Raw genomic sequence first — 26,364 nt, 5'->3', positions numbered from 1 at the left:
ACTACAGTTACTACAGTGTCTTGCCGTCCCGTGTCGTCACGGTCAGTTAACGGGACCCAACTACAGTTACTACAGTGTCTTGCCGTCCCGTGTCGTCGCGGTCAGTTAACGGGACCCAACTACAGTTACTACAGTGTTTTGCCGTCCCGTGTCGTCACGGTCAGTTAACGGGACCCAACTACAGTTACTACAGTGTCTTGCCGTCCCGTGTCGTCGCGGTCAGTTAACGGGACCCAACTACAGTTACTACAGTGTCTTGCCGTCCCGTGTCGTCACGGTCAGTTAACGGGACCCAACTACAGTTACTACAGTGTCTTGCCGTCCCGTGTCGTCGCGGTCAGTTAACGGGACCCAACTACAGTTACTACAGTGTCTTGCCGTCCCGTGTCGTCGCGGTCAGCTAACGGGACCCAACTACAGTTACTACAGTGTCTTGCCGTCCCGTGTCGTCACGGTCAGTTAACGGGACCCAACTACAGTTACTACAGTGTTTTGCCGTCCCGTGTCGTCGCGGTCAGTTAACGGGACCCAACTACAGTTACTACAGTGTCTTGCCGTCCCGTGTCGTCACGGTCAGCTAACGGGACCCAACTACAGTTACTACAGTGTCTTGCCGTCCCGTGTCGTCACGGTCAGCTAACGGGACCCAAAAACAGTTACTACAGTGTCTTGCCGTCCCGTGTCGTCACGGTCAGCTAACGGGACCCAACTACAGTTACTACAGTGTCTTGCCGTCCCGTGTCGTCGCGGTCAGCTAACGGGACCCAACTACAGTTACTACAGTGTCTTGCCGTCCCGTGTCGTCACGGTCAGCTAACGGGACCCAAAAATAGTTACTACAGTGTCTTGCCGTCCCGTGTCGTCACGGTCAGCTAACGGGACCCAAAAACAGTTACTACAGTGTCTTGCCGTCCCGTGTCGTCACGGTCAGCTAACGGGACCCAACTACAGTTACTACAGTGTCTTGCCGTCCCGTGTCGTCGCGGTCAGCTAACGGGACCCAACTACAGTTACTACAGTGTCTTGCCGTCCCGTGTCGTCACGGTCAGCTAACGGGACCCAAAAATAGTTACTACAGTGTCTTGCCGTCCCGTGTCGTCACGGTCAGCTAACGGGACCCAAAAACAGTTACTACAGTGTCTTGCCGTCCCGTGTCGTCACGGTCAGTTAACGGGACCCAACTACAGTTACTACAGTGTCTTGCCGTCCCGTGTCGTCACGGTCAGCTAACGGGACCCAACTACAGTTACTACAGTGTCTTGCCGTCCCGTGTCGTCGCGGTCAGCTAACGGGACGCAACTACAGTTACTACAGTGTCTTGCCGTCCCGTGTCGTCATGGTCAGTAAGCCAGAATTTCTCTAAGTCAAGGAGTCAGGGGTCATTCGACTACCGGGGGCACGGGTGGACACGTCTGAGGCCCTGCGATTCACTGTGCAGAGTTGCGTTCCTTGGGCAAGCCAGAAACCTATGATTGTAAGGTAAGGTTGTCGCATTAGCCCTCCGGAAGGTAAGGTTGTCGCGGTAAGACAACGCTTTGTGTGAATTGAATAACAAAGCCGCCAGTGTTGACACAGAAATGGAGACTAACTTATGATTGATAATTACGCAGACCGTGTAGGTAGTTAAAGTTGAAGTCTCTTCCCAAACATTGCTTATAGGGGGCACGGGTGGCCCAGTCGCCTTAGGCGCCGCGTTGCGTCCCTTGGGCACGCCGAAAACCTATGATTGTAGGTTCGAATCCCGGTTCGCCCCGATTATGTTTCTAGGTTTGTCAGCACTATACCCGTGCTCATGGGTTTCACTGAACTGGTCAACGCCTGAGACCTGCATAACCTTGGGCTTTCCTCCCACATTAAGCTGACACACCTTGATATAACTGGAATACTGTTAAAAGCAGCGTTAAACCCAACTCACTCACTCAGTGCTTTTGAAACATCTCAGGGATATGGAAGCATGCATATCTCCTTAATAGCACAGGAAATTGTTGGATACATTAGCATGTCATGTGAAGGGACATGGTCATGCACAACTTCATAGTCTGAAAATAATGTTACTGTAGGTTAATGAAACTTAGTAATGTCTTAGTATGACTGGAATACTGTTAAAAGCGGCGTTAACCCCAACTCACTCACTCATTGGACTACCGTTACTCCTACTTATCCCAAAGACATTCATGTACTCTGCCACTGCGACGCTTGTTTTGATTAATAACTACAACTACTTATCACTCAATGGGGTTACTATATAGCATGTCCATTATAGTTCGTGCTTGTAGCTATAGTGGTTTCTGTGAAAACTTGTCCACATTCGGGGTTCTATGCAAAATACTCCTATCCACCGCCAAAATGACATGTCCGGTTGTGTGCAAGGCATTAGCCCTCCGGAAACGAGCACTGCCACCATTCAAAGTCGTTGCCATGGAAACTCGAAAAATATTTATCTTAAAAAATCCCAAACTATCAAAAGGCACCAGTTTACCACTAGATCTATCCATGTGCAAAGTTTGGTTAAGATATCACTCATTGTTTTTTAGTTCTGCTCCGGAAACGAAACGGGACGGAGGGACACCACCCATTCTTGTATCCCCCTTCCACTTCGTGGCGGGGGATAATAATCAGTAATATTAAAGAGAAACTACAATTATTGACATGAAAAGTAGGGTCTATATAATACGTTCCCCGTTAGTTAAAAAGTAAATAATTCGCTATTTCAATCTAAGAGTCGCATCGGTTTTTACATTGGTGCTACATGATTCAACACTGAAATTCTGACCTATACTAGGCAGACCATGTATCTGTATCGTATTCCTTTATTTGATGTGAAGTAAAAACATATTTATCCATTATTTGAACCAAACGTCACTCCGGTTCATCACATAAACGGTACATTATACAACATTTGAAATATGACCGAGGCACATCGTGTATCTGTATCGTATGCTCTCACTGGCTTTGGAGTACAGCCTAAATTATTCATTATTGTATTCAAACGTGCTCGTTCTACTCAGATATCAGGCACCACCTGCAACTGTAGTTAACCCTACATGTTATTGAGCCGTAGTGTGTCTGCTATTTATAGATAGTCCGCATTAAACTTTCTGCCCGGTAACATACCTTCTGGACTGTTCATACTTTCTGGGTTGTGACACACGTTGTGCGCTGCAACAAACTGGTGTAACTGCAATAATATATATGTAATGTGATAGGAGTTAGGAGATTATCATCCTGCCACCAGTGTGCATGAAGCCCAATTTCATTAAAATCATATCGAGAACGAGATCCAAGATCTGATTATAATGTGATTGGGCTTCTTGTACACTGGTGGCTAGTTCTCGCCACAAACCTTTGTTTAGCGGTAGCGAGAACTAAGATCTGATTTTAATGAGATTGGCGGTAGCGAGAACTAAGATATGATTTTAATGAGATTGGCAAGAAGCCATAAGAAGAGTCTTGAAAAGGTTTACGCTGACTTTATTTTCCCCACATGCATTGCGTTTGTTTAATCAGATCGGTTGGAGATTGCAGACTCATTGAAAAGCACCTAACTTTCCCATTGCATTCTAACCAAAACGGGGCGGTCGGGTAGCCTAGTGGTTACAGCGTTCGCTCGTCACGCAGAAGACCCGGGTTCGATTCCCGACATGGGTACAATGCGTGAAGCCCATTTCTGGTGTCCCCCGCCGTGATATTGCTGGAATATTGCTAAAAGCGGCGTAAAACCATACTCACTCACTCACTCTAACCAAAACAGTCACATGATATTGAATTTAACAAAATCAGCACTTTTTTGCTAACACAACGGTCAGGCGGTTGCTATGGGCTGCCACTCGGTCAAAAAATACAAAGTTGAAAAAAAGGACAAAAGGACGCAATTAAGGTCAAATATTACGAATAAAGAACTAAATGTTACTACTAAAGGTCAAAATACAAAACAAACAGACGCCGGTTAAACATACAAAGTTGAAATAAATGTAATACATTGTGCACCTCGGCATGCAGTTATCATATACACGGCGGAACAAGCCGATTAAACTCGGAATGTTTTACAAATTGCAGCGCCATCTGGCGTTCTTTATTGTCAACGTCCTTTCGTGCTCACTGACGTTCTTTATTGAAAACGTCCTTTCGTGCTCACTGACGTTCTTTATTGAAAACGTCCTTTCGTGTTCACTGACGTTCTTTCGTACACATTGTTCTTTCTTTTCTTATGACGTCTTTTCGTAACATTTGACTATTAATACTGCGTACTTTTGACATTTATTTCAACTTTGTATGTTTAACCGGCGTCTGTTTGTTTTGTATTTTGACCTTTAGAAGTAACATTTAGTTCTTTATTCCTAATATTTGACCTTAATTGCGTCCTTTTGTCCTTTTTCTTTCAACGTTGTATTTTTTGACCGAATTACCGCCCATAGGTTGCGTCTGCAACTCCATGCATGGTTGTGGCTGAGCACAGTTGGGAGCTGTGGCTGGTGGCAGCGATAGTATTGAGAGCTCCGCGAACGGGTTATCGCTGTCAGGAGCTCCGTATATCTGTAAGGAGCTTAAAGTTAAACTGGTGCCGCCGTAAGCTTAGCGCTTTTCAGGGGACCCCAGTTGTAGATGTGATGTATGGGATGACTCTCTCGGCCTTTTCTGGTACCATGTATACATCAGTTGTAGACGTTTGAACGTTCGCAATTTGTAATATAATACCACATCAACAATCTGAGCGAAAGGGTATTCTCTTGTCCATTGTCGCCGATATAACACTAGTTTATTGCTACATCTTCCGGTTTATTATGTCCGGATTTTATCTGGCAAACGGAAATACAATTAGTCTCATGTGTTGATAAACAAGTCACATGGCCGGACGAACAGACGGATTAAGATCACTGTTCAATTATTTAAGCGGGATCTTTGTTCGCAGTCGTCAGCAAATTCAGAAAATACCCACTACCACGAATAAGTATAGAGTTGTGAGTTCTAAGCAACAGATCACTGATACATCTTCAAAACAAACACATTTATGCAAGCATAAGTTTGCACAACCACACATCATATTACATAGTGACCTATCGCATATCAGGCAGTGGTCGGAGAGGTTCATGGATGCTTACAGAATGAGTCAGTCTGCTGTTGCTATGGATCCGCCGGAATCTGTACGGGGAATGACTGAACTGGATAGACATATGTTCAAGAAAAAAATGAAAGTTCCAGGGCTAAAGATTCCAGCCCGTAAGGTTGGCATTCTTAAAAAGTCCACGAAGATGTCGATGTTAAAGGTTAGATTGATGAAGCCAGTAGCAGAACTATCGGATGATGATCACAACAAGAAGACGCACAAACTGATTTTACTTGATCCAGAAAAATATAAATCCTATCAGGTACAGTCTGCTGGGGTCACTCTTCAGTGTAGGGATAAACCCGGCAATATTAGTGTAACTTCTGTGTGAGACATTATCCTCATGTAGTCACTATACTGTCTATGCTAGGGTCACTTGTCAGTGTAGGGATGAATTTGCAATATTTGTGTCACTTTTGTCTGAGACATTATCTTCATGGGGTGCAGGCTAAAACGGCACCTCAGCAAAACGTCACTGATTTCTCGGGCGAAAACGGAACCTCTATCTTTAATAACAAAAAAAACAATTAATGCAGTAGTATATATACTTTATTTACATGCTTTATTATGTTATGTTGTAGTATATATGTTTTCCTTTGGGCAGGGACAAGGTCTGTTATCCACAGAAACATTCTTGTGATGTTGGCTGCTGGCAGAAAGGGGAGATATATATGAAATATCTGTAAAATTATTATTTATATCCTACTTACTAAAGTAAATATTAAATATATAGTATACCTGTTGTCTAATTTCTTGACATGTCCGCCAGACTCAGTTTCAGCTTGACATTGAGTTGATTTGAGTGGGGGTAGTTAAAACTTCAAAGCATGTGGTGTTTCCACGATAAGTTTTGTTGCACCTCCCAATCAGAGTCGGCGAGTAAATTCGAGTAGAGGCTAATTTCGAATGTAAACTTGTTTTAAGGCAATTAACATTTCACAACTAGTTGTGTTTGCAAGTGACCATGTGAGTTTAATTTCATGTATTTCAGTACCAAGGTAAAAGGTAATTTTTTTTATAAAGTGCCGTTCTCCCCATGCAATAGTAGCCGTTTTCGCTTCAGACAAGGTGCCGTTTTGCTGAGGTGACATTTTAGCTATGACCCATACACTATTCACTACTGTCTATACTTTATCTACGTCTTGTGGTATCCCCAAGGACCAATTCCCGGTATGCTCATTAAGCAATTGTCAAAGGCACAAACCCCAACGATATCCTGTCCACGTGGTCATGCCCAGTGATTGTCAAAAGCACAAACCCTAATGATATCCTGTCCACATGGTCACACCCAGTGGTTGTTATGATCACAAACCCTATTGATATCCTGTCCACATGGTCATGCCCGGTGATTGCTATGTTCACAAACCCTATTGATATCCTGTCCACATGGTCACGCCCAGTGATTGTTATGATCACAAACCCTATTGATATCCTGTCCACATGGTCATGCCTGGTGTATGTTATGTTCACAATCCCTAATGATATCCTGTCCACATGGTCACGCCCAGTGATTGTTATGATCACAAACCCTATTGATATCCTGTCCACATGGTCACGCCCAGTGATTGTTATGTTCACAAACCGTAATGATATCCTGTCCACATGGTCACGCCCAGTGATTGTCAAAAGCACAAACCCTATTGATATCCTGTCCACATGGTCACGCCCAGTGATTGTTATGTTCACAAACCGTAATGATATCCTGTCCACATGGTCATGCCCGGTGATTGTTATGTTCACAAACCCTATTGATATCCTGTCCACATGGTCACGCCCACTGATTGTTATGTTCACAAACCGTAATGATATCCTGCCACATGGTCACGCCCAGTGATTGTCAAAAGCACAAACCCTATTGATATCCTGTCCACATGGTCATGCCCGGTGATTGCTATGTTCACAAACCCTATTGATATCCTGTCCACATGGTCACGCCCAGTGATTGTTATGATCACAAACCCTTTGATATCCTGTCCACATGGTCACGCCCAGTGATTGTTATGTTCACAAACCGTAATGATATCCTGTCCACATGGTCACGCCCAGTGATTGTCAAAAGCACAAACCCTATTGATATCCTGTCCACATGGTCATGCCCGGTGATTGCTATGTTCACAAACCCTATTGATATCCTGTCCACATGGTCACGCCCAGTGATTGTTATGATCACAAACCCTTTGATATCCTGTCCACATTGTCACGCCCGGTGATTGTTATGATCACAAATCCTATCTCTTAGTCTATATATGTTTCCTATATATCCTCTTATAACCTCGGCATTTATTCCAAATTTAAAAATTCCAAAAATTCAATATAATTAAGCAACCCCTAAAAGCCCCCTCTTGGGTTGCACACACCACTTTCACCCTTTTCGGAATACACTAAATGGTCTGGCCAGCCCGTGTGCGAAATACGCTACAGTTGGAAAGCGCACGTTAAATCTTCTATATCAGTCAGTCAGTCAGTCTTATAATTGGTGGTTAATGTTTGAAAAACACCCGTGGAAAAGATATCGACTTAATAAACAACAACAAAGGTGTTGAGTGAGGGGAATTATTTTGCAGGGCCAACAGTTGACAAGTTTGATATGGAATATGCCAAGTTTAAGATAAAATTTTGGAATGTTATTGCCATATACATGAGGATCATGGATTTTAATGGAATGGTAGAAATCCTGAAAATATGACTATGACTAAGTAGCAATTATTTGTTGATCAGCATAGACAACAAAATACAAGGGGATTTAAAATAAGAGTATCACACAATTTTCCCAAATATTGACAAATCTCTGTTGTAGGATCTTGAACAGTCTGACAGACAGTTGCTGCAAGAAAATGACATACAATGTAACGACTTTGATATGTATGATGTAGAGATGACATACGAGAACTGGAATGTACAAGACATCCTTCGGGCTGTCATACCAGCCAGTTCTGACAGTGTCACCAGCTTCAGTGTCATCGGCCACATCGCTCATCTCAACCTTAAACCTGAAGTCTATCCGTACAAGAAACTTATTGGTAAGACCAACTTAGGAGTTGTTGAGAAGTGCTTTCAAAATCAGGGCAAACCTGGGCTCTCTAGTTAGCTTCCCTATAACTTCAACAGGAACCCAAACATTATCATCAAGGTCACTAGCGTCTCTAACCCATGCCCACCATGGTTTGTGAACTCCATCTTGCAAGCTTGTAACTAGTCCACTATCTTAAAGGAAACAATTCTAATAACAGCTCTGCTAAATATTTTAAAACATGATTATAAATATGAATTTGTTTGCTTCATAAACAATAGCAATAATAATAAAAAGGGGTGAAATGATACTTTGGTGCATCATGAGTTTTCATGCAACGATACGAAACATGAAACACTTTTTTCTATATTGGTACGAGACAATACACTTGCCAAAATAAATTACTTACTACTCCTTTAATGCCCCTAGCCGGGTGTTTTTGATAGTCAAATATCACAAAATGTGTTGTAATTAGCATTTCAAATTCACTCTTCCTTTAGAACCAGCTCTGAAATATTTATAGTCAAGAAGTTTCAACGTGATATGACGTAAATATGCGTAACGCAATAGGTAGCGTATCGTGTTACCGTGCTGCATTGTTTCACTTTCATAACATATTTCTAACCTCAGGAGTTTGTTCACTTGTACTTTGAAGGCAGTAAACATTTTCAGGAACACCATTTCTTACTATTTCATCATCAGGTATTTCAACAGTTGCCAGCATGATGCTGACAGAGTAGCTCTTCATAAGCCGGTATATCAGTCTTATCCATATCACCTTACAAGTACAATGTCATTTTGTTCCATGTGACACCCTCCTTTCATTTTGTTTAAAAAAATGCTGAACAGTGTACTGCCATGTTCTGTATTAATAATAGTGACCAGGTTTTCATATATAATTTCCAGTTTCTTTCTCTGCTTGGGGCACGCGTGGCCCAGTCGTCTAAGGTGCTGCGATTCGCTGTGCAGAGTTGTGTCCCTTGGGCACGCCAGAAACCTATGATTGTGGGTTCAAATCCTGGTTCGCCCCGATTATGTTTCTAGGGTTGTCAGCACCATACCTGTGCTCGTGGGTTTCACTGAACTGGTAAACGCCTGAGACCTGCATCACCTTGGGCTTTCCTCCCACATTAAGCTGACACACCTTGATATAACTGGAATACTGTTAAAAGCAGCGTTAAACCCATCTCACTCACTCAGTGCTTTTGCTGCTACACTGATTTTGAAACATCTCAGGGATATGGAAGCATGCATATCTCCTTAATAGCACAGGAAATTGTTGGACACATTAGTATGTCATGTGAAGGGACATGGTCATGCACAACTTCATAGTCTTAAAATAATGTTACTGTAGGTTAATGAAACTAAATAATGTCTTCCTTAGAGAAGGGCCATTTTTGGAAAAGGTCGTGAGTGACCTACGTTGAAGGTCAAATTCCATATAGCACGGTACATTTGTCAGAATGAAGGTAGCGAGTCTCAGTTATGTACAGTGCTGAAAGCATTTCTGGTTAACAGGAATTTAATTATTCGCTAAACACAATAGTAGACCTACTTGGTGGCTTCAAGCTGGGTATTATTGGCGCAGACTGAGTAAGCTTTATGATGATAAGTACGAATTTCATTGATAATTATGGCAATGATTTCACAAAACCCAGTAAACGTGACAAAGAGATATGTCAGCTATCTAAACGTCCGAGAATTCCATGTAAACAACAGGATTGTGTTACTCATGTCAACTCAGTTTGTATTCTCATGACCAGTGTTAGAGATAAGCACCTTTCCGTAGGCCTGTGGTAGGTTCATCCCTTGTGTCTGGCCCATAGGTTCGATTTTGTAAGGGTCCTTATGACTTGCAGTAAAACTGCGTGTTGATTTATTTTGTCACAGAAAGCTGCAGTTTTTTAATAAGAGCCTGAAGAGTTCCGTCATCCCAGCAGCTTCTATGTCTGCGGGACCCGATGGCTGCCTGGCATGTCTTTTTTTCAAATACTTTCCTGACGATGTTGTGAGCTCTGACAAGTGGTGAATTGTTGTAGCAATGGAAAATACACCTTGATATATCATTGTTTTTGTTATTCCAAGGTGTTTTCCTAATTATATGCAGAGCTTCACCCAGAAATCAGTTCACGACCACACAAGTTCAATAAATAATCACAAGCTTAAATTTAAGCTTTTTACTTTTACAATCCAAAAAGCAACACAGTGGGTATAACGTGGCAGCAGCTCTAGAATTAATGTTAGTGTACTCACGAATGTTCAGAATATTGCCACTGTGGAGTGCCTTGTAAGAGGTCTCTCTCCATTGCTTGAACGTAGATGAGTGTTGGAATCTGACAGGAAGTCAGTGTCAGATAGGTTTCCAATCTGCACATGGTAAGTAGATTAGAAACAAGTCAGATTGAAAAAGGCATCAAATCTCCCTCTGTATGACTCTTATATTATATACATGCTCCACATGCTGGCAAGCTCCACTCGCTTCTGTTAACTGTGGTTCAATCCAGCCATGTCAGCGCTTGATATCATTTTACCAGTATTTCAATCTTTTGCTGCCACCTACAGTTACTACAAATATATTTACACTAAAACTATTTACACAAAAAAACAGTAATATTTTGTTTGTTTGTCCAGGGCAGGTAATCTCTGACAAGCTTCCTAATATCAGTACTGTGGTTAACAAGCTTGATGTGATTGACAACACATTCCGCAACTTCAAGATGGAACTTCTGGCAGGAGAAGACAACTATGTCACACAAGTTCGAGAAAATGGCTGCATATATGAATTTGACTTCTCTAAGGTCTACTGGAATCCAAGACTCTGTAAGTTCTCAATAGGCAACACAACGTTGAAGCCACAGATCATTATACAGTCTCAGATGGGAATCATAATCCTATACCTTAGAAAGGATTGACTCCACTTGCATTAACAGGACACATACAGACACAGACAGGACACAAACATAAACAGGACACAGACACAGACAGGACACTGACATACACAGGACACACACAGACAGGACACAGACATAGACAGGACACTGACATACACAGGACACACACACAGACAGGACACAGACATAGACAGGACACTGACATACACAGGACACACACACAGACAGGACACAGACATAGACAGGACACTGACATACACAGGACACACACAGACAGACATAGACAGGACACTGACATACACAGGACACACACACAGACAGGACACAGACATACACAGGACACACACAGACAGGACACAGACATAGACAGGACACTGACACAGACAGGACACTGACATACACAGGACACACACAGACAGGACACAGACATAGACAGGACACTGACATACACAGGACACACACACAGACAGGACACTGACATACACAGGACACACAGACAGGACATAGACATAGACAGGACACTGACATACACAGGACACACACACAGACAGGACACAGACATAGACAGGACACATACAGGACAGAGCCACAGAAAGGACATATACAGGACACAACCACAGATAGGACACAGACATGGACAGGACACATACATGGACACGACATAGACAGGACACTGACATAGACATAGATAGGACACAGGCAGGACACAGGCAGGACATAGACAGGACACAGACAAGACAGGACACAGCCACAGACAGGACACAGGCATAGATAAGACACAGACAGGACACAGACACAGACAGGACACAGACACAGACAATATAAGTTGTAGACAGGACACAGACAGGACACAGACACAGACAGGACACAGACAAGACAATATACAGTTGTAGACCGGACACATACAAAGGACACAGACAGGACACAGACAGGACACAGACAGGACACAGACACAGACAGGACACAGACAAGACAATATACAGTTGTAGACAGGACACATACAAAGGACACAGACACAGACAGGACACAGACACAGACAGGACACAGACACAGACAGGACACAGACACAGACAATATAAGTTGTAGACAGGACACAGACAGGACACAGACACAGACAGGACACAGACAAGACAATATACAGTTGTAGACCGGACACATACAAAGGACACAGACAGGACACAGACAGGACACAGACAGGACACAGACACAGACAGGACACAGACAAGACAATATACAGTTGTAGACAGGACACAGACAGGACACAGACACAGACAGGACACAGACAGGACACAGACAAGACAATATACAGTTGTAGACAGGACACAGACAGGACACAGACACAGACAGGACACAGACAGGACATAGACAGGACACTGCCACAGTCAGGACACAGACAAGACAATATACAGATGTAGACAGGACACATACAAAGGACACAGACAGGACACAGGCAGGACACATACAGGACACAGATGTAAACAGGACATAGACACAGACACAGACAGGACACAGCCACAGACAGGACACAGACATGGACAGGACACAGACATGGACAGGACACATACAAAGGACACAGACAGGACACAGACAAAGGACACAGACAGGACACAGACATAGACAGGACTGGACACATACAGGACACATACTGGACACATACAGGACACAGCCACAGAAAGGACACTGACATAGACAGGACACTGACATAGACAGGACACTGACATAGACAGGACTGGACACATACAGGACACAGCCACAGACAGGACACAGACATAGACACAGACACAGACAGGACATAGCCACAGATGGGACATAGCCACAGACAGGACACAGACATGGCACTGACACAGACAGGACACTAACATAGACAAGACCAGACAGGACAGAGACATGGACAGGACACTGACATAGACATAGATAGGACACAGGCAGGACACAGGCAGGACATAGACAGGACACAGACAAGACAGGACACAGCCACAGACAGGACACAGGCATAGATAAGACACAGACAGGACACAGACACAGACAGGACACAGACACAGACAATATAAGTTGTAGACAGGACACAGACAGGACACAGACACAGACAGGACACAGACAAGACAATATACAGTTGTAGACCGGACACAGACACAGACAGGACACAGACAAGACAATATACAGTTGTAGACCGGACACAGACAGGACACAGACAGGACACAGACAGGACACAGACAGGACACAGACAGGACATAGACAGGACACAGATGTAAACAGGACATAGACACAGACACAGACAGGACACAGACAGGACACAGACAGGACACAGACAGGACACAGACAGGACACAGACAGGACACAGATGTAAACAGGACATAGACACAGACACAGACAGGACACAGCCACAGACAGGACACAGACATGGACAGGACACAGACATGGACAGGACACATACAAAGGACACAGACAGGACACAGACAAAGGACACAGACAGGACACAGACAGGACACAGACAGGACATAGACAGGACACTGCCACAGTCAGGACACAGACAAGACAATATACAGATGTAGACAGGACACAGACACAGACAGGACACAGACAGGACACATACAGGACACAGATGTAAACAGGACATAGACACAGACACAGACAGGACACAGCCACAGACAGGACACAGACATGGACAGGACACAGACATGGACAGGACACATACAAAGGACACAGACAGGACACAGACAAAGGACACAGACAGGACACAGACAGGACACAGACAGGACACAGACAGGACACTTGCATTAACAGGACACATACAGACACAGACAGGACACAAACATAAACAGGACACAGACACAGACAGGACACTGACATACACAGGATACACACACAGACAGGACACAGACATAGACAGGACATAGACAGGACTGGACACATACTGGACACATACAGGACACAGCCACAGACAGGACACAGACATAGACAGGACACAGACATAGACAGGACTGGACACATACAGGACACATACTGGACACATACAGGACACAGCCACAGAAAGGACACTGACATAGACAGGACACTGACATAGACAGGACACTGACATAGACAGGACTGGACACATACAGGACACAGCCACAGACAGGACACAGACATAGACACAGACACAGACAGGACATAGCCACAGACAGGACACAGACATGGCACTGACACAGACAGGACACTAACATAGACAAGACCAGACAGGACAGAGACATGGACAGGACACTGTAGACAGGACACAGACACAGGGAAGACACAGATAGGACATAGACAAAGACAGGACACAGACATAGACAGGACACAGCCACAGTCTGGACATAGCCACAGACACGACACAGGCAGGACACAGACACAGACAGGACACAGACACAGACAGGACACAGACATAGACAGGACACAGACATAGACAGGACTGGACACATACAGGACACATACTGGACACATACAGGACACAGCCACAGACAGGACACAGACATAGACAGGACACAGACATAGACAGAACACAGACATAGACAGGACTGGACACATACAGGACACATACTGGACACATACAGGAGACAGCCACAGATTGGACACTGACATAGACAGGACACAGACATAGACAGGACACAGCCACAGTCTGGACATAGCCACAGACAGGACACAGGCAGGACACAGACACAGACAGGACACAGGCAGAACACAGACATGGCAAAGACACAGACAGGACACAGACATAGACAGGACATAGACAGGACTGGACACATACAGGACACATACTGGACACATACAGGACACAGCCACAGACAGGACACAGACATAGACAGGACACTAACAAAGACAGGACATAGATAGGACACAAACACAGACTGGACATTGATGGGACACAGATATAGACAGGACACAGACATAGACAGGACACAGACATAGACACAGACACAGACAGGACATAGCCACAGATGGGACATAGCCACAGACAGGACACAGACATGGCACTGACACAGACAGGACACAGACACAGACAGGACACTAACATAGACAAGACCAGACAGGACAGAGACATGGACAGGACACTGTAGACAGGACACTGTAGACAGGACACAGACACAGGGAAGACACAGATAGGACATAGACAAAGACAGGACACAGACATAGACAGGACATAGCCACAGTCTGGACATAGCCACAGACAGGACACAGGCTGGACACAGACACAGACAGGACACAGGCAGAACACAGACATGGCAAAGACACAGACAGGACACAGACATAGACAGGACACAGACATAGACAGGACTGGACACATACAGGACACATACTGGACACATACAGGACACAGACATAGACAGGACACAGACATAGATAGGACTGGACACATACAGGACACATACTGGACACATACAGGACACAGCCACAGACAGGACACTGACATAGACAGGACACTGACATAGACTGGACTGGACACATACAGGACACATACAGGACACAGCCACAGACAGGACACTGACATAGACAGGACTGGACACGTACAGGACACATACTGGACACATACAGGACACATACTGGACACATACAGGACACAGCCACAGACAGGACACTGACATAGACATGACACTGACATAGACAGGACACTGACACAGATAGGACACAGACACAGACAGGACACTGACATAGACAAGACCAGACAGGACACAAACATGGACTGGACACAGACATAGACAGGACTGGACACATACAGGACACATACTGGACACATACAGGACACATACAGGACACAGCCACAGACAGGAGACAGCCACAGGCAGGACACTGACATAGACAGGACACTGACATAGACAGGACACTGACACAGACAGGACACAGCCACAGACAGGACACTGACATAGACAGGACACTGACACAGACAGGACACAGACACAGACAGGACACTGACATAGACAACACTAGACAGGACACAGACATTGACAGGACACTGTAGACAGGACACAGCCATAGATAGGACACAGACACAGACAGGACACAGACACAGGCAGGACACAGACACAGACCAGATACAGACACAGACAGGACATAGACACAGACAGGACACTGACATAGACAACACCAGACAGGACACAGACATGGACAGGACACTGACATAGACAGGACACTGAGATAGACAGGACACTGACACAGACAGGACACAGCCACAGACAGGACACTGACATAGACAAGACCAGACAGGACACAAACATGGACAGGACATCGTAGACAGGACACAGACATAGATAGGACACAGACACAGACAGGACACAGACACAGACAGGACACAGACACAGATAGGACATAGACACAGACAGGACACTGACATAGACAACACCAGACAGGACACAGGCATGGACAGGACACTGTAGACATGACACAGACATAGATGGGAAAGACACAGACATAGACAGGACACAGACACAGACAGGACACAGGCAGGACACAGACAGGACACAGACAGGACATAACCACAGACAGGATACTGACATAGACAGGACACAGATATAGACAGGACACATACATAGACAGGATACAGCCACTGACTGGACACACACACACAGACTGGACACAGACATAGGTAGGACACAGCCCCAGACAGGACACAGCCACAGACAGGACACAGCCACAAACAGGACACAGACATAGACAGGACACAGACGTAGACAGGACACAGTCAGGATACAGACAGGATACAGACATAGACAGGAGACAGATATAGACAGGACACGTACATAGACAGGACACAGCCACTGACTGGACACACACACACAGACTGGACACAGACATAGATAGGACACAGCCACAGACAGGACACAGCCACGGACAGGACACAGCCACAAACAGGACACTGACAAAGACAGGACACAGACATATACAGGACACAGACATAGACAGGACACAGCCACTGACGGGACACACACACACAGACAGGACACTGACATAGACAGGACACAGACATAGACAGGACATAGCCACAGACGCGACACAGCCACAGACAGGACACAGACATGGCACAGACACAGACAGGACACAGACATAGACAGGAAACAGACATAGACAGGACACAGACATAGACAGGACTGGACAGATACAGGACACATACTGGACACATACAGGACACAGCCACAGACAGGACACTGACATAGACAGGACACAGACATGGACAGGACACTGTAGACAGGACACAGACACAGACAGGACACAGACATAGACAGGACTGGACACATACTGGATAAATACTGGACACATACAGGACACAGCCACAGACAGGACACTGACATAGACAGGACACTGACATAGACAAAACCAGACAGGACACAGACATAGACAGGACACTGTAGACAGGACACAGACATAGACAGGACACAGACACAGTCAGGACATAGACATAGACATAGAGAAGGACATAGATAGGACAAAGACATAGACAGGACACAGACATAGACAGGACACGGACACAGACCCAGATAGGACACAGACACCGACAGGACACTGACATAGACAGGGCACAGGACACAGACATGGACAGGACAGTGACATAGACCGGACACAGACATAGACAGGATACAGACATGGACAGGATATAGACAGGACACAGACATAGACAGGACACAGACACAGTCAGGGCATAGACATAGAGAATGACATAGATATGACACAGACACAGACAGGACACTGACATAGATGGGACACAGGACACAGACACGGACAGGATATAGACAGGACATAGACTGGACACATACAGGACACAGCCACAGACAGGACACTGACATAGACAAGACACTGACACAGACAATACACTGACACAGACAGGACACTGACATAGACAAGACACAGACAGGACACTGACATAGACAAGACACAGACAGGACACGGGACACAGTCACAGACAGGACACTGACATTGACAGGACACAGATACAGACAGGACACTGACACAGACAGGACACTGACACAGACACAGACAGGACACAGACACAGACAGGACACTGACACAGACAGGACACTGACACAGACAGGACACTGACACAGACAGGACACAGACACAGACAGGACACTGACATAGACAGGACACTGACAGACAGGACATAGACAGACAGGACACAGCCACAGACAGGACATAGACACGGACAGGACACTGATATAGACAGGACACAGACATTCTTTTGACTGCTGAATATCCATGTTTTGGTGTTGGAAATGTTTTTAAAATGATAAATTAAGGAAGTAATATTTTTTACCCATGTTGTGTTTAAAGCAACAATTAAGTGTCTCAGTGTTTTTATCATGATGAAAGTGATACATTGAGCTGAACTTCTTTATTATGTATATTACATTGTAATTGGGATGTTTTCGGAAACAGCCCAAATGCTGTTGTCAAGCCATACTAATGGACAAGAATTGTACAGAATTATATTTGGAAGGGTAAGGTTTGACATTAATAACAATTATCATACATGAGTGGGATTAACATGAGAATTAACTAATGAACACTGAAGGATAATATTAAAGCAACCTGATGGACGGACAGAGAACACATGACAAGGCAGCCAATGTTCTGTGTCCTTGTGGATTCTTGGCGAGAAGGTGTCCCCAATCCCTCATACTGGTTGTGACCGCCTTCGTGGTCTAGTGGTAGAATGTCTGCCCGGAGAGTGGGACCACCTCTGTGATCTAGTGGTAGAACGTCTGCCCGGAGAGTGGGACCCCCTCTGTGGTCTAGTGGTAGAATGTCTGCCCGGAGTGTGGGACCCCCTCTGTGGTCTAGTGGTAGAACGTCTGCCCGGAGAGTGGGACCCCCTCTGTGGTCTAGTGGTAGAATGTCTGCCCGGAGTGTGGGACCCCCTCTGTGGTCTAGTGGTAGAACGTCTGCCTGGAGAGTGTTAGGCCGGTTATTCAATCCCAAGCCAGGTCAAACCAAAAGAGGTTAAAAGATGGTACTTGTTATAACTCTGCCTGGCGCTCGGCATTAAGGGCCTAAAACGAGGACTGGTTGGCTCGGAGTCAGTAAACTGTTTGTTTGTTTGTTGTTTTACGCCGCAATCAGCAATGTTCCAGCTATATGACGGCGGTCTGTAAATAATGAAGTCTGGACCAGACTATCCAGTGATTTACATCGCAATCTCATTAAAATCAGATCTTAGTTCTCTCTATCGCTATACAAAGATCTGAGGACATTCCATTAGGGGTCACGTCAGAACGACCTCTCCTCAGACCAATCAAAGCGTCGCTTACCAGATCATGAAAGTAACAGTCGGAATGTGTTTTCTTATATATTAGACATTCCGGAATGTTTGTTTGTTCAGTTTAAAAAAAAATTAATCAAGAACTGTGTCAACATATTTTTCAAGCGTTGTCTGAAATGGAAGTTGCCAGGTTCAAATGGTGCCGTAAAGCTCGTGAAAGCTGCATTCTGATTGGCTGATGTCGACTTCTTGTTACTCGTTTCAGTGGTCGGTCAAAGTTCGCAAAAGGTCATTCTGACGTGACCCGTAATGGGATGTCCTCAGATCTTTGTTTAGCGGCTGCGAGAACTTAGATCTGATTTTAATGAGATTGTTTACCTTGGCAAGGTGTTCCCATTGGTCTGCTTCAGGCTTAATTCAGTATAGGGATTCCATGGTACAGCCACAGCTAACACAGACCTGTTTTTATTCTTTTCAGCTACTGAACATGGAACAATGATCAGCCAGCTGGAGAAAGGCGACACTGTTTATGATATGTTTGCGGGTGTTGGTCCGTTCGCCATCCCGGCTGCAAGGCGTGGTATCTCTGTCAAGGCCAATGACCTTAACCCAGATTCCTACAGCTCTTTACAGAGAAACATTTCTCTTAATAGAATTAAACCAGATATGTTGACAGCTTATAATCTTGATGGACGGGCATTCATTCGAACAGTTGTGAAGTCTGATTTGATCAAGAGGATAAAGTCAGATCCACAAGGCAGCAACATGCATGTGTTGATGAATCTCCCAGCATCAGCCATAGAGTTCCTGGACTGCTTTGTGTCTCTTTTAGCGGATTGTGATTTAGTAATGGAGGATGTAGATGATGCAAATTTACCAGTGGTGCATTGCTACTGTTTCAGCAAAAGCGTTGATCCAAGGAAAGATGTCGTGGAACAAGGGGAGAGAATTATTGCTAAATCTTTGACAGATGTCAGTGTGAGATTTGTTCGAAATGTTGCCCCCAACAAAGATATGTTGTGCTTAACATTTCGCCTGACAAAAGACATTTTATTTCATGAAGTACAGGAAGCTGATTTGAATCTTAATGAGGATGGTAAGTTTGCTTATGATGTAGTTGCATTTAGATTCAATATCTGTTGGTGATTATAGAGTTAATGTACTTTCAGTTTTTAGATCAAAGATTATGTCAACCAAAGATAAAATAATGCTTCACCCATTGTCTGTCCTGCAATCGTACTGACTGGCATTGCGTTTCAGTTTCTTATGCTTGATTTTCAGGTGAACCAGAGGCTAAAAGAGTGAAAACTAACTGATGGCCATGGCAAAATCTTCATTCAAGTTTCAGTTTTCTGAAAAAGAGATAATGAATGATAAGAGGAACAACTAAACCTTAGCAAGACAAGAAGTCACATTCATCATGACAAACTGATCCTACATGTTATTTTGTGTACCCAACATTTGTAATAACTTGCTGAGATAAGTTAGCAGGACAAACCATACACCCAATATGTATATACTTATTCAGGTGATATTTTGCAATCACATGTAACTGTTTACATGTTTTATCAGAATTTGATCACTTCACATTTGTTTTGGAAGCCTTGCGGGGATTGGACAACTTCAGTGATATCACAACAAGTAAGTTGTCTTGGCCTGGCACGTTTTTCTAACAGGTCTTTCAAACATGTCGAGGGTCAAGGTCACCCTCAAGGTCATAGCCTGAAAAAGTTGGGTCAGCGATCTGAAAAGGCCATGAGTGACCCAGTTGAGACTTCTCGAGGCAAGGGAGTTAACTGACTATAAAAATCCAGTTTCCACCCTTGCTGAACTAGGCTGGAATTCCGGTGTAACATTTTGGCTGGACTTATGAGGTGATGCGTAGACCAATCAACATAGTGTAACTGACTAGACATCCTGTTTGAAAACAACATAGATTTCAACGTGCAGATTTCTGACGACTGCAGGATTTGCAAAGCATATGTATTGGTGTCGACAGATATTTTGCAAATCTTTTCATGTTTTAAATCAAGGTGCCAAAGTGATTTGATGCACTTCGTGAGGTAAGACCCGTTACAATATAGATCTGAGATGTTGAATCTAATTGGTCAAATGGAGGGACACAGAAGGGACATAACTCGTAATAATCACTGGTGGTGCTACGAGAAAGCCTGGAAATTCCAGCCTAGTTCGGCAAGGGTGGAAACTGGCCTGGGGGATGTTACAAATGTCAGTCAAAGATTGGCCCAACTGACCTAGCATTAACAGTGAGTTGTGTTCTCAAATGAGTTTTGATGTCGCCCCATACCATTACTCTTCAATCACCAAACTGACGATGTTGAATTACGAAAGCGTTGCTGAAACGTTCTTTTGGGCGCCTGGTATCAGAGCTGTACAAATGAATTTGTGAATTTGTGAACAGTATGCTCACCCAGTCTTGTCTTCTGAACCTCAGTTTTGTCTACACCAAGCTAGGCGTACCGGACCGTGACATGGAAGCAAAATTGGGCGTATCGCTGGACGTGGTCGTCGGATGTTCCTTCTGGTTTCGTACGGAACTGCCACTAATTGGTCTCAACCCAGGAATTGTCCGAGATGTTTAATGAGGTCTTTTGGTGTCGATTCCGTAGATGCACGAACCGAATATGGCTGTCTTGTTGACGTCTTATCAAGAGAGATGATATTGTGTTTCGATGAACATTAAAAATGCCTGTTAACTTCGTTTTGTTCCATTCTTCTTTGCAGTATAACCACGGCGAGTAGACGTTGATTTTCAGCAAGCGTAAATTACGTAAGCGTTATTTAAAAACAAGTGTTTTTATGCGCACCTGATAGATGAACAATCATTGTGTGCTGTTCACATTTGAAAACCAAGTGAATGGGTATCATGCTTCCAACAAACACGCAAATATCCAAACAGTGCGTCGTGCATGAACATACACGTGCACATTCGGAATCAAGACCAAAAAGTCGAGAATTCTTCGTGAAAATGCATTAATTAATTTCAGAATAAAACTATTTTTATTGACTGATGCACATCATTCAGAATAACAGGCTGGTGTGTGTATAGGGGACATGTTATATACATCATTCAGAACTATAGGTGTGTGTGTGTGTGTGTATCGGACATGTTATACTCATCATTCAGAATGAAAGGCGGGTGTGTGTATATCGGACATGTTATATACATCATTCAGAATGAAAGGCGTGTGTGTGTGTGTGTATCGGACATGTTATAAACATAATTCAGAATGAAAGGCGGGTGTGTGTGTGTGTATCGGACATGTTATCTACATCATTCAGAATGACAGACGGGTGTGTGTATATCGGACATGTTATATACATCATTCAGAATGATAGGCGGGTGTGTGTATATCGGACATGTTATATACATCATTCAGAATGAAAGGCGTGTGTGTGTATATCGGACATGTTACATTCATCATTCAGAATGACAGACGGGTGTGTGTATATGGCACATGTTATACTAATCATTCAGAATGATAGGCGGGTGTGTGTGTATCGGACATGCTATATACATCATTCAGAATGAAAGGCGGGCGTTCGTATATCGGACATGTTACATTCATCATTCAGAATGACAGACGGGTGTGTGTATATGGCACATGTTATACTAATCATTCAGAATGATAGGCGGGTGTGTGTGTATCGGACATGTTATACACATCATTCAGAATGAAAGGCGGATGTGTGTATATCGGACATGTTATATTCATCATTCAGAATGAAAGGCGGGTGTGTGTTTTGCGGACATGTTATATACATCATTCGGAATGAAAGGCGGGTGTGTGTTTTGCGGACATGCTATATACATCATTCAGAATGAAAGGCGTGTGTGTGTGTGTGTGTATCGGACATGTTATAAACATAATTCAGAATGAAAGGCGGGTGTGTGTGTGTATCGGACATGTTATCTACATCATTCAGAATGACAGACGGGTGTGTGTATATCGGACATGTTATATACATCATTCAGAATGATAGGCGTGTGTGTGTATATCGGACATGTTATATTCATCATTCAGAATGAAAGGCGTGTGTGTGTGTATATCGGACATGTTATCTACATCATTCAGAATGACAGACGGGTGTGTGTATATCGGACATGTTATATACATCATTCAGAATGATAGGCGGGTGTGTGCATATCGGACATGTTATATTCATCATTCAGAATGAAAGGCGGGTGTGTGTTTTGCGGACATGTTATATACATCATTCAGAATGAAAGGCGGGTGGGTGTGTAAATCGGCCATGTTATATACATCATTCAGAATGACAGACGGGTTTGTGTATATCGGACATGTTATATACATCATTCAGAATGAAAGGCGGGTGTGTGTATATCGGACATGCTATATACATCATTCAGAATGATAGGCGGGTGTGTGTGTCTATTGGACATGCTATAAACATCATGCAGAATGATAGGCGGGTGTGTGTGTATATCGGCCATGCTATATACATCATTCAGAATGATAGGCGGGTGTGTGTATATCGGACATGTTATATACATCATTCAGAATGATAGGCGGGTGTGTGTTTATCGGACATGTTATATACATCATTCAGAATGATAGGCGGGTGTGTGTTTATAGGACATGCTATATACATCATTCAGAATGAAAGGCGGTTGTGTGTGTATATTGGACATGTTATACACATCATTCAGAATGATAGGCGGGTGTGTGTATATCGGACATGTTATCTACATCATTCAGAATGATAGGCGGGTGTTTGTGTATATCGGAGATGCTATATACATCATCCAGAATGATAGGCGTGTGTGTGTGTATATTGGACATGTTATATACATCATTCAGAATGAAAGGCGGGTGTGTGTTTATAGGACATGCTATATACATCATTCAGAATGAAAGGCGGGTGTGTGTGTATATTGGACATGTTATATACATCATTCAGAATGATAGGCGGGTGTGTGTTTATAGGACATGCTATATACATCATTCAGAATGAAAGGCGGGTGTGTGTGTATATTGGACATGTTATACACATCATTCAGAATGAAAGGCGTGTGTGTGTATATCGGACATGCTATATACATCATTCAGAATGATAGGCGGGTGTGTGTATATCCGACATGCTATATACATCATCCAGAATGATAGGCGTGTGTGTGTGTATATTGGACATGCTATATACATCATTCAGAATGAAAGGCGGGTGTGTGTGTATATTGGACATGTTATACACATCATTCAGAATGAAAGGCGTGTGTGTGTATATAGGACATGCTATATATATCATTCAGAATGATAGGCGTGTGTGTGTGTATATCCGACATGCTATATACATCATTCAGAATGAAAGGCGGGTGGGTGTGTATATAGGACATGCTATATACATAATTCAGAATGATAGGCGGGTGTGTGTGTATATAGGACATGCTATATACATCATTTAGAATGAAAGGCGGGTCTGTGTGTATATTGGACATGCTATACACATCATTCAGAATGATAGGCGGGTGTGTGTGTATATTGGACATGCTATATACATCATTCAGAATGATAGGCGGGTGTGTGTGTATATCGGACATGTTATATACATCATTCAGAATGATAGGCGGGTGTGTGTATATTGGACATGCTATATACATCATTCAGAATGATAGGCGGGTGTGTGTATATCGGACATGTTATATACATCATTCAGAATGATAGTCGGGTGTGTGTGTATATCGGACATGCTATATACATCATTCGGAATGATAGGCGGGTGTGTGTATATCGGACATGTTATATACATCATTCAGATTGATAGGCGGATGTGTGTTTATCGGACATGTTATATACATCATTCAGAATGATAGGCGGGTGTGTGTATATAGGACATGCTATATACAACATTCAGAATGAAAGGCGTGTGTGTGTGTATATTGGACATGCTATATACATCATTCAGAATGATAGGCGGGTGGGTGTGTATATTGGACATGCTATATATATCATTCAGAATGATAGGCGGACGAGTGTGTATATAGGACATGCTATATACATCATTCAGAATGATAGGCGGGTGGGTGTGTATATAGGACATGTTATATACATCATTCAGAATGAAAGGCGGGTGGGTGTGTATATAGGACATGCTATATACATCATTCAGAATGAAAGGCGGGTGTGTGTGTATATAGGACATGTTATATACATCATTCAGAATGAAAGGCGGGTCTGTGTGTATATTGGACATGCTATACACATCATTCAGAATGATAGGCGGGTGTGTGTGTATATTGGACATGCTATATACATCATTCAGATTGATAGGCGGGTGGGTGTGTATATTGGACATGCTATATACATCATTCAGATTGATAGGCGGGTGTGTGTGTATATTGGACATGCTATATACATCATTCAGATTGATAGGCGGGTGGGTGTGTATATAGGACATGTTATATACATCATTCAGAATGAAAGGCGGGTCTGTGTGTATATTGGACATGCTATACACATCATTCAGAATGATAGGCGGGTGTGTGTGTATATTGGACATGCTATATACATCATTCAGAATGATAGGCGGGTGGGTGTGTATATTGGACATGCTATATATATCATTCAGAATGATAGGCGGACGAGTGTGTATATAGGACATGCTATATACATCATTCAGAATGATAGGCGGGTGGGTGTGTATATAGGACATGTTATATACATCATTCAGAATGAAAGGCGGGTGTGTGTGTATATAGGACATGTTATATACATCATTCAGAATGAAAGGCGGGTCTGTGTGTATATTGGACATGCTATACACATCATTCAGAATGATAGGCGGGTGTGTGTGTATATTGGACATGCTATATACATCATTCAGAATGATAGGCGGGTGTGTGTGTATATCGGACATGTTATATACATCATTCAGAATGATAGGCGGGTGTGTGTGTATATTGGACATGCTATATACATCATTCAGAATGATAGGCGGGTGTGTGTATATCGGACATGTTATATACATCATTCAGAATGATAGGCGGGTGTGTGTGTATATCGGACATGCTATATACATCATTCAGAATGATAGGCGGGTGTGTGTATATCGGACATGTTATATACATCATTCAGATTGATAGGCGGATGTGTGTTTATCGGACATGTTATATACA

General features: G+C 43.6%; 1 protein-coding gene across 1 annotated transcript; it reads left to right on the top strand.

The window, feature by feature from the left end:
• The first annotated feature begins 4,548 nt into the window (after window positions 1–4,548).
• On the top strand, window positions 4,549–21,928 carry LOC124115546 (tRNA (guanine(37)-N1)-methyltransferase-like). Its single transcript, XM_046476573.2, has 5 exons — window positions 4,549–5,366; window positions 7,902–8,124; window positions 10,746–10,934; window positions 19,687–20,304; window positions 20,490–21,928. Exons 1-5 carry the CDS (start codon window positions 4,845–4,847, stop codon window positions 20,522–20,524), a joined length of 1,587 nt encoding a protein of 528 aa, XP_046332529.1. The 5' UTR covers window positions 4,549–4,844; the 3' UTR covers window positions 20,525–21,928.
• The last annotated feature ends 4,436 nt before the right edge of the window (window positions 21,929–26,364 follow it).

Source organism: Haliotis rufescens, unplaced genomic scaffold, assembly GCF_023055435.1.
Source record: "Haliotis rufescens isolate VD_foot unplaced genomic scaffold, xgHalRufe1.0.p SCAF_6, whole genome shotgun sequence".
In the NCBI taxonomy this organism is placed as follows: domain Eukaryota; kingdom Metazoa; phylum Mollusca; class Gastropoda; order Lepetellida; family Haliotidae; genus Haliotis; species Haliotis rufescens.
This window is presented reverse-complemented; position numbering and strand designations above follow the sequence as displayed.

What these genes read in the sequence shown, in the direction of transcription:
- LOC124115546 (XM_046476573.2), top strand. Translation starts at nt 4,845, where the DNA reads ATGGCCGGACGAACAGACGGATTAAGATCACTGTTCAATTATTTAAGC. An exon ending in TCCGTACAAGAAACTTATTG is followed by an intron (nt 8,125 to 10,745) that starts GTAAGACCAACT and finishes TTGTTTGTCCAG; the next exon opens with GGCAGGTAATCTCTGACAAG. An exon ending in TTTGAATCTTAATGAGGATG is followed by an intron (nt 20,305 to 20,489) that starts GTAAGTTTGCTT and finishes CTTGATTTTCAG; the next exon opens with GTGAACCAGAGGCTAAAAGA.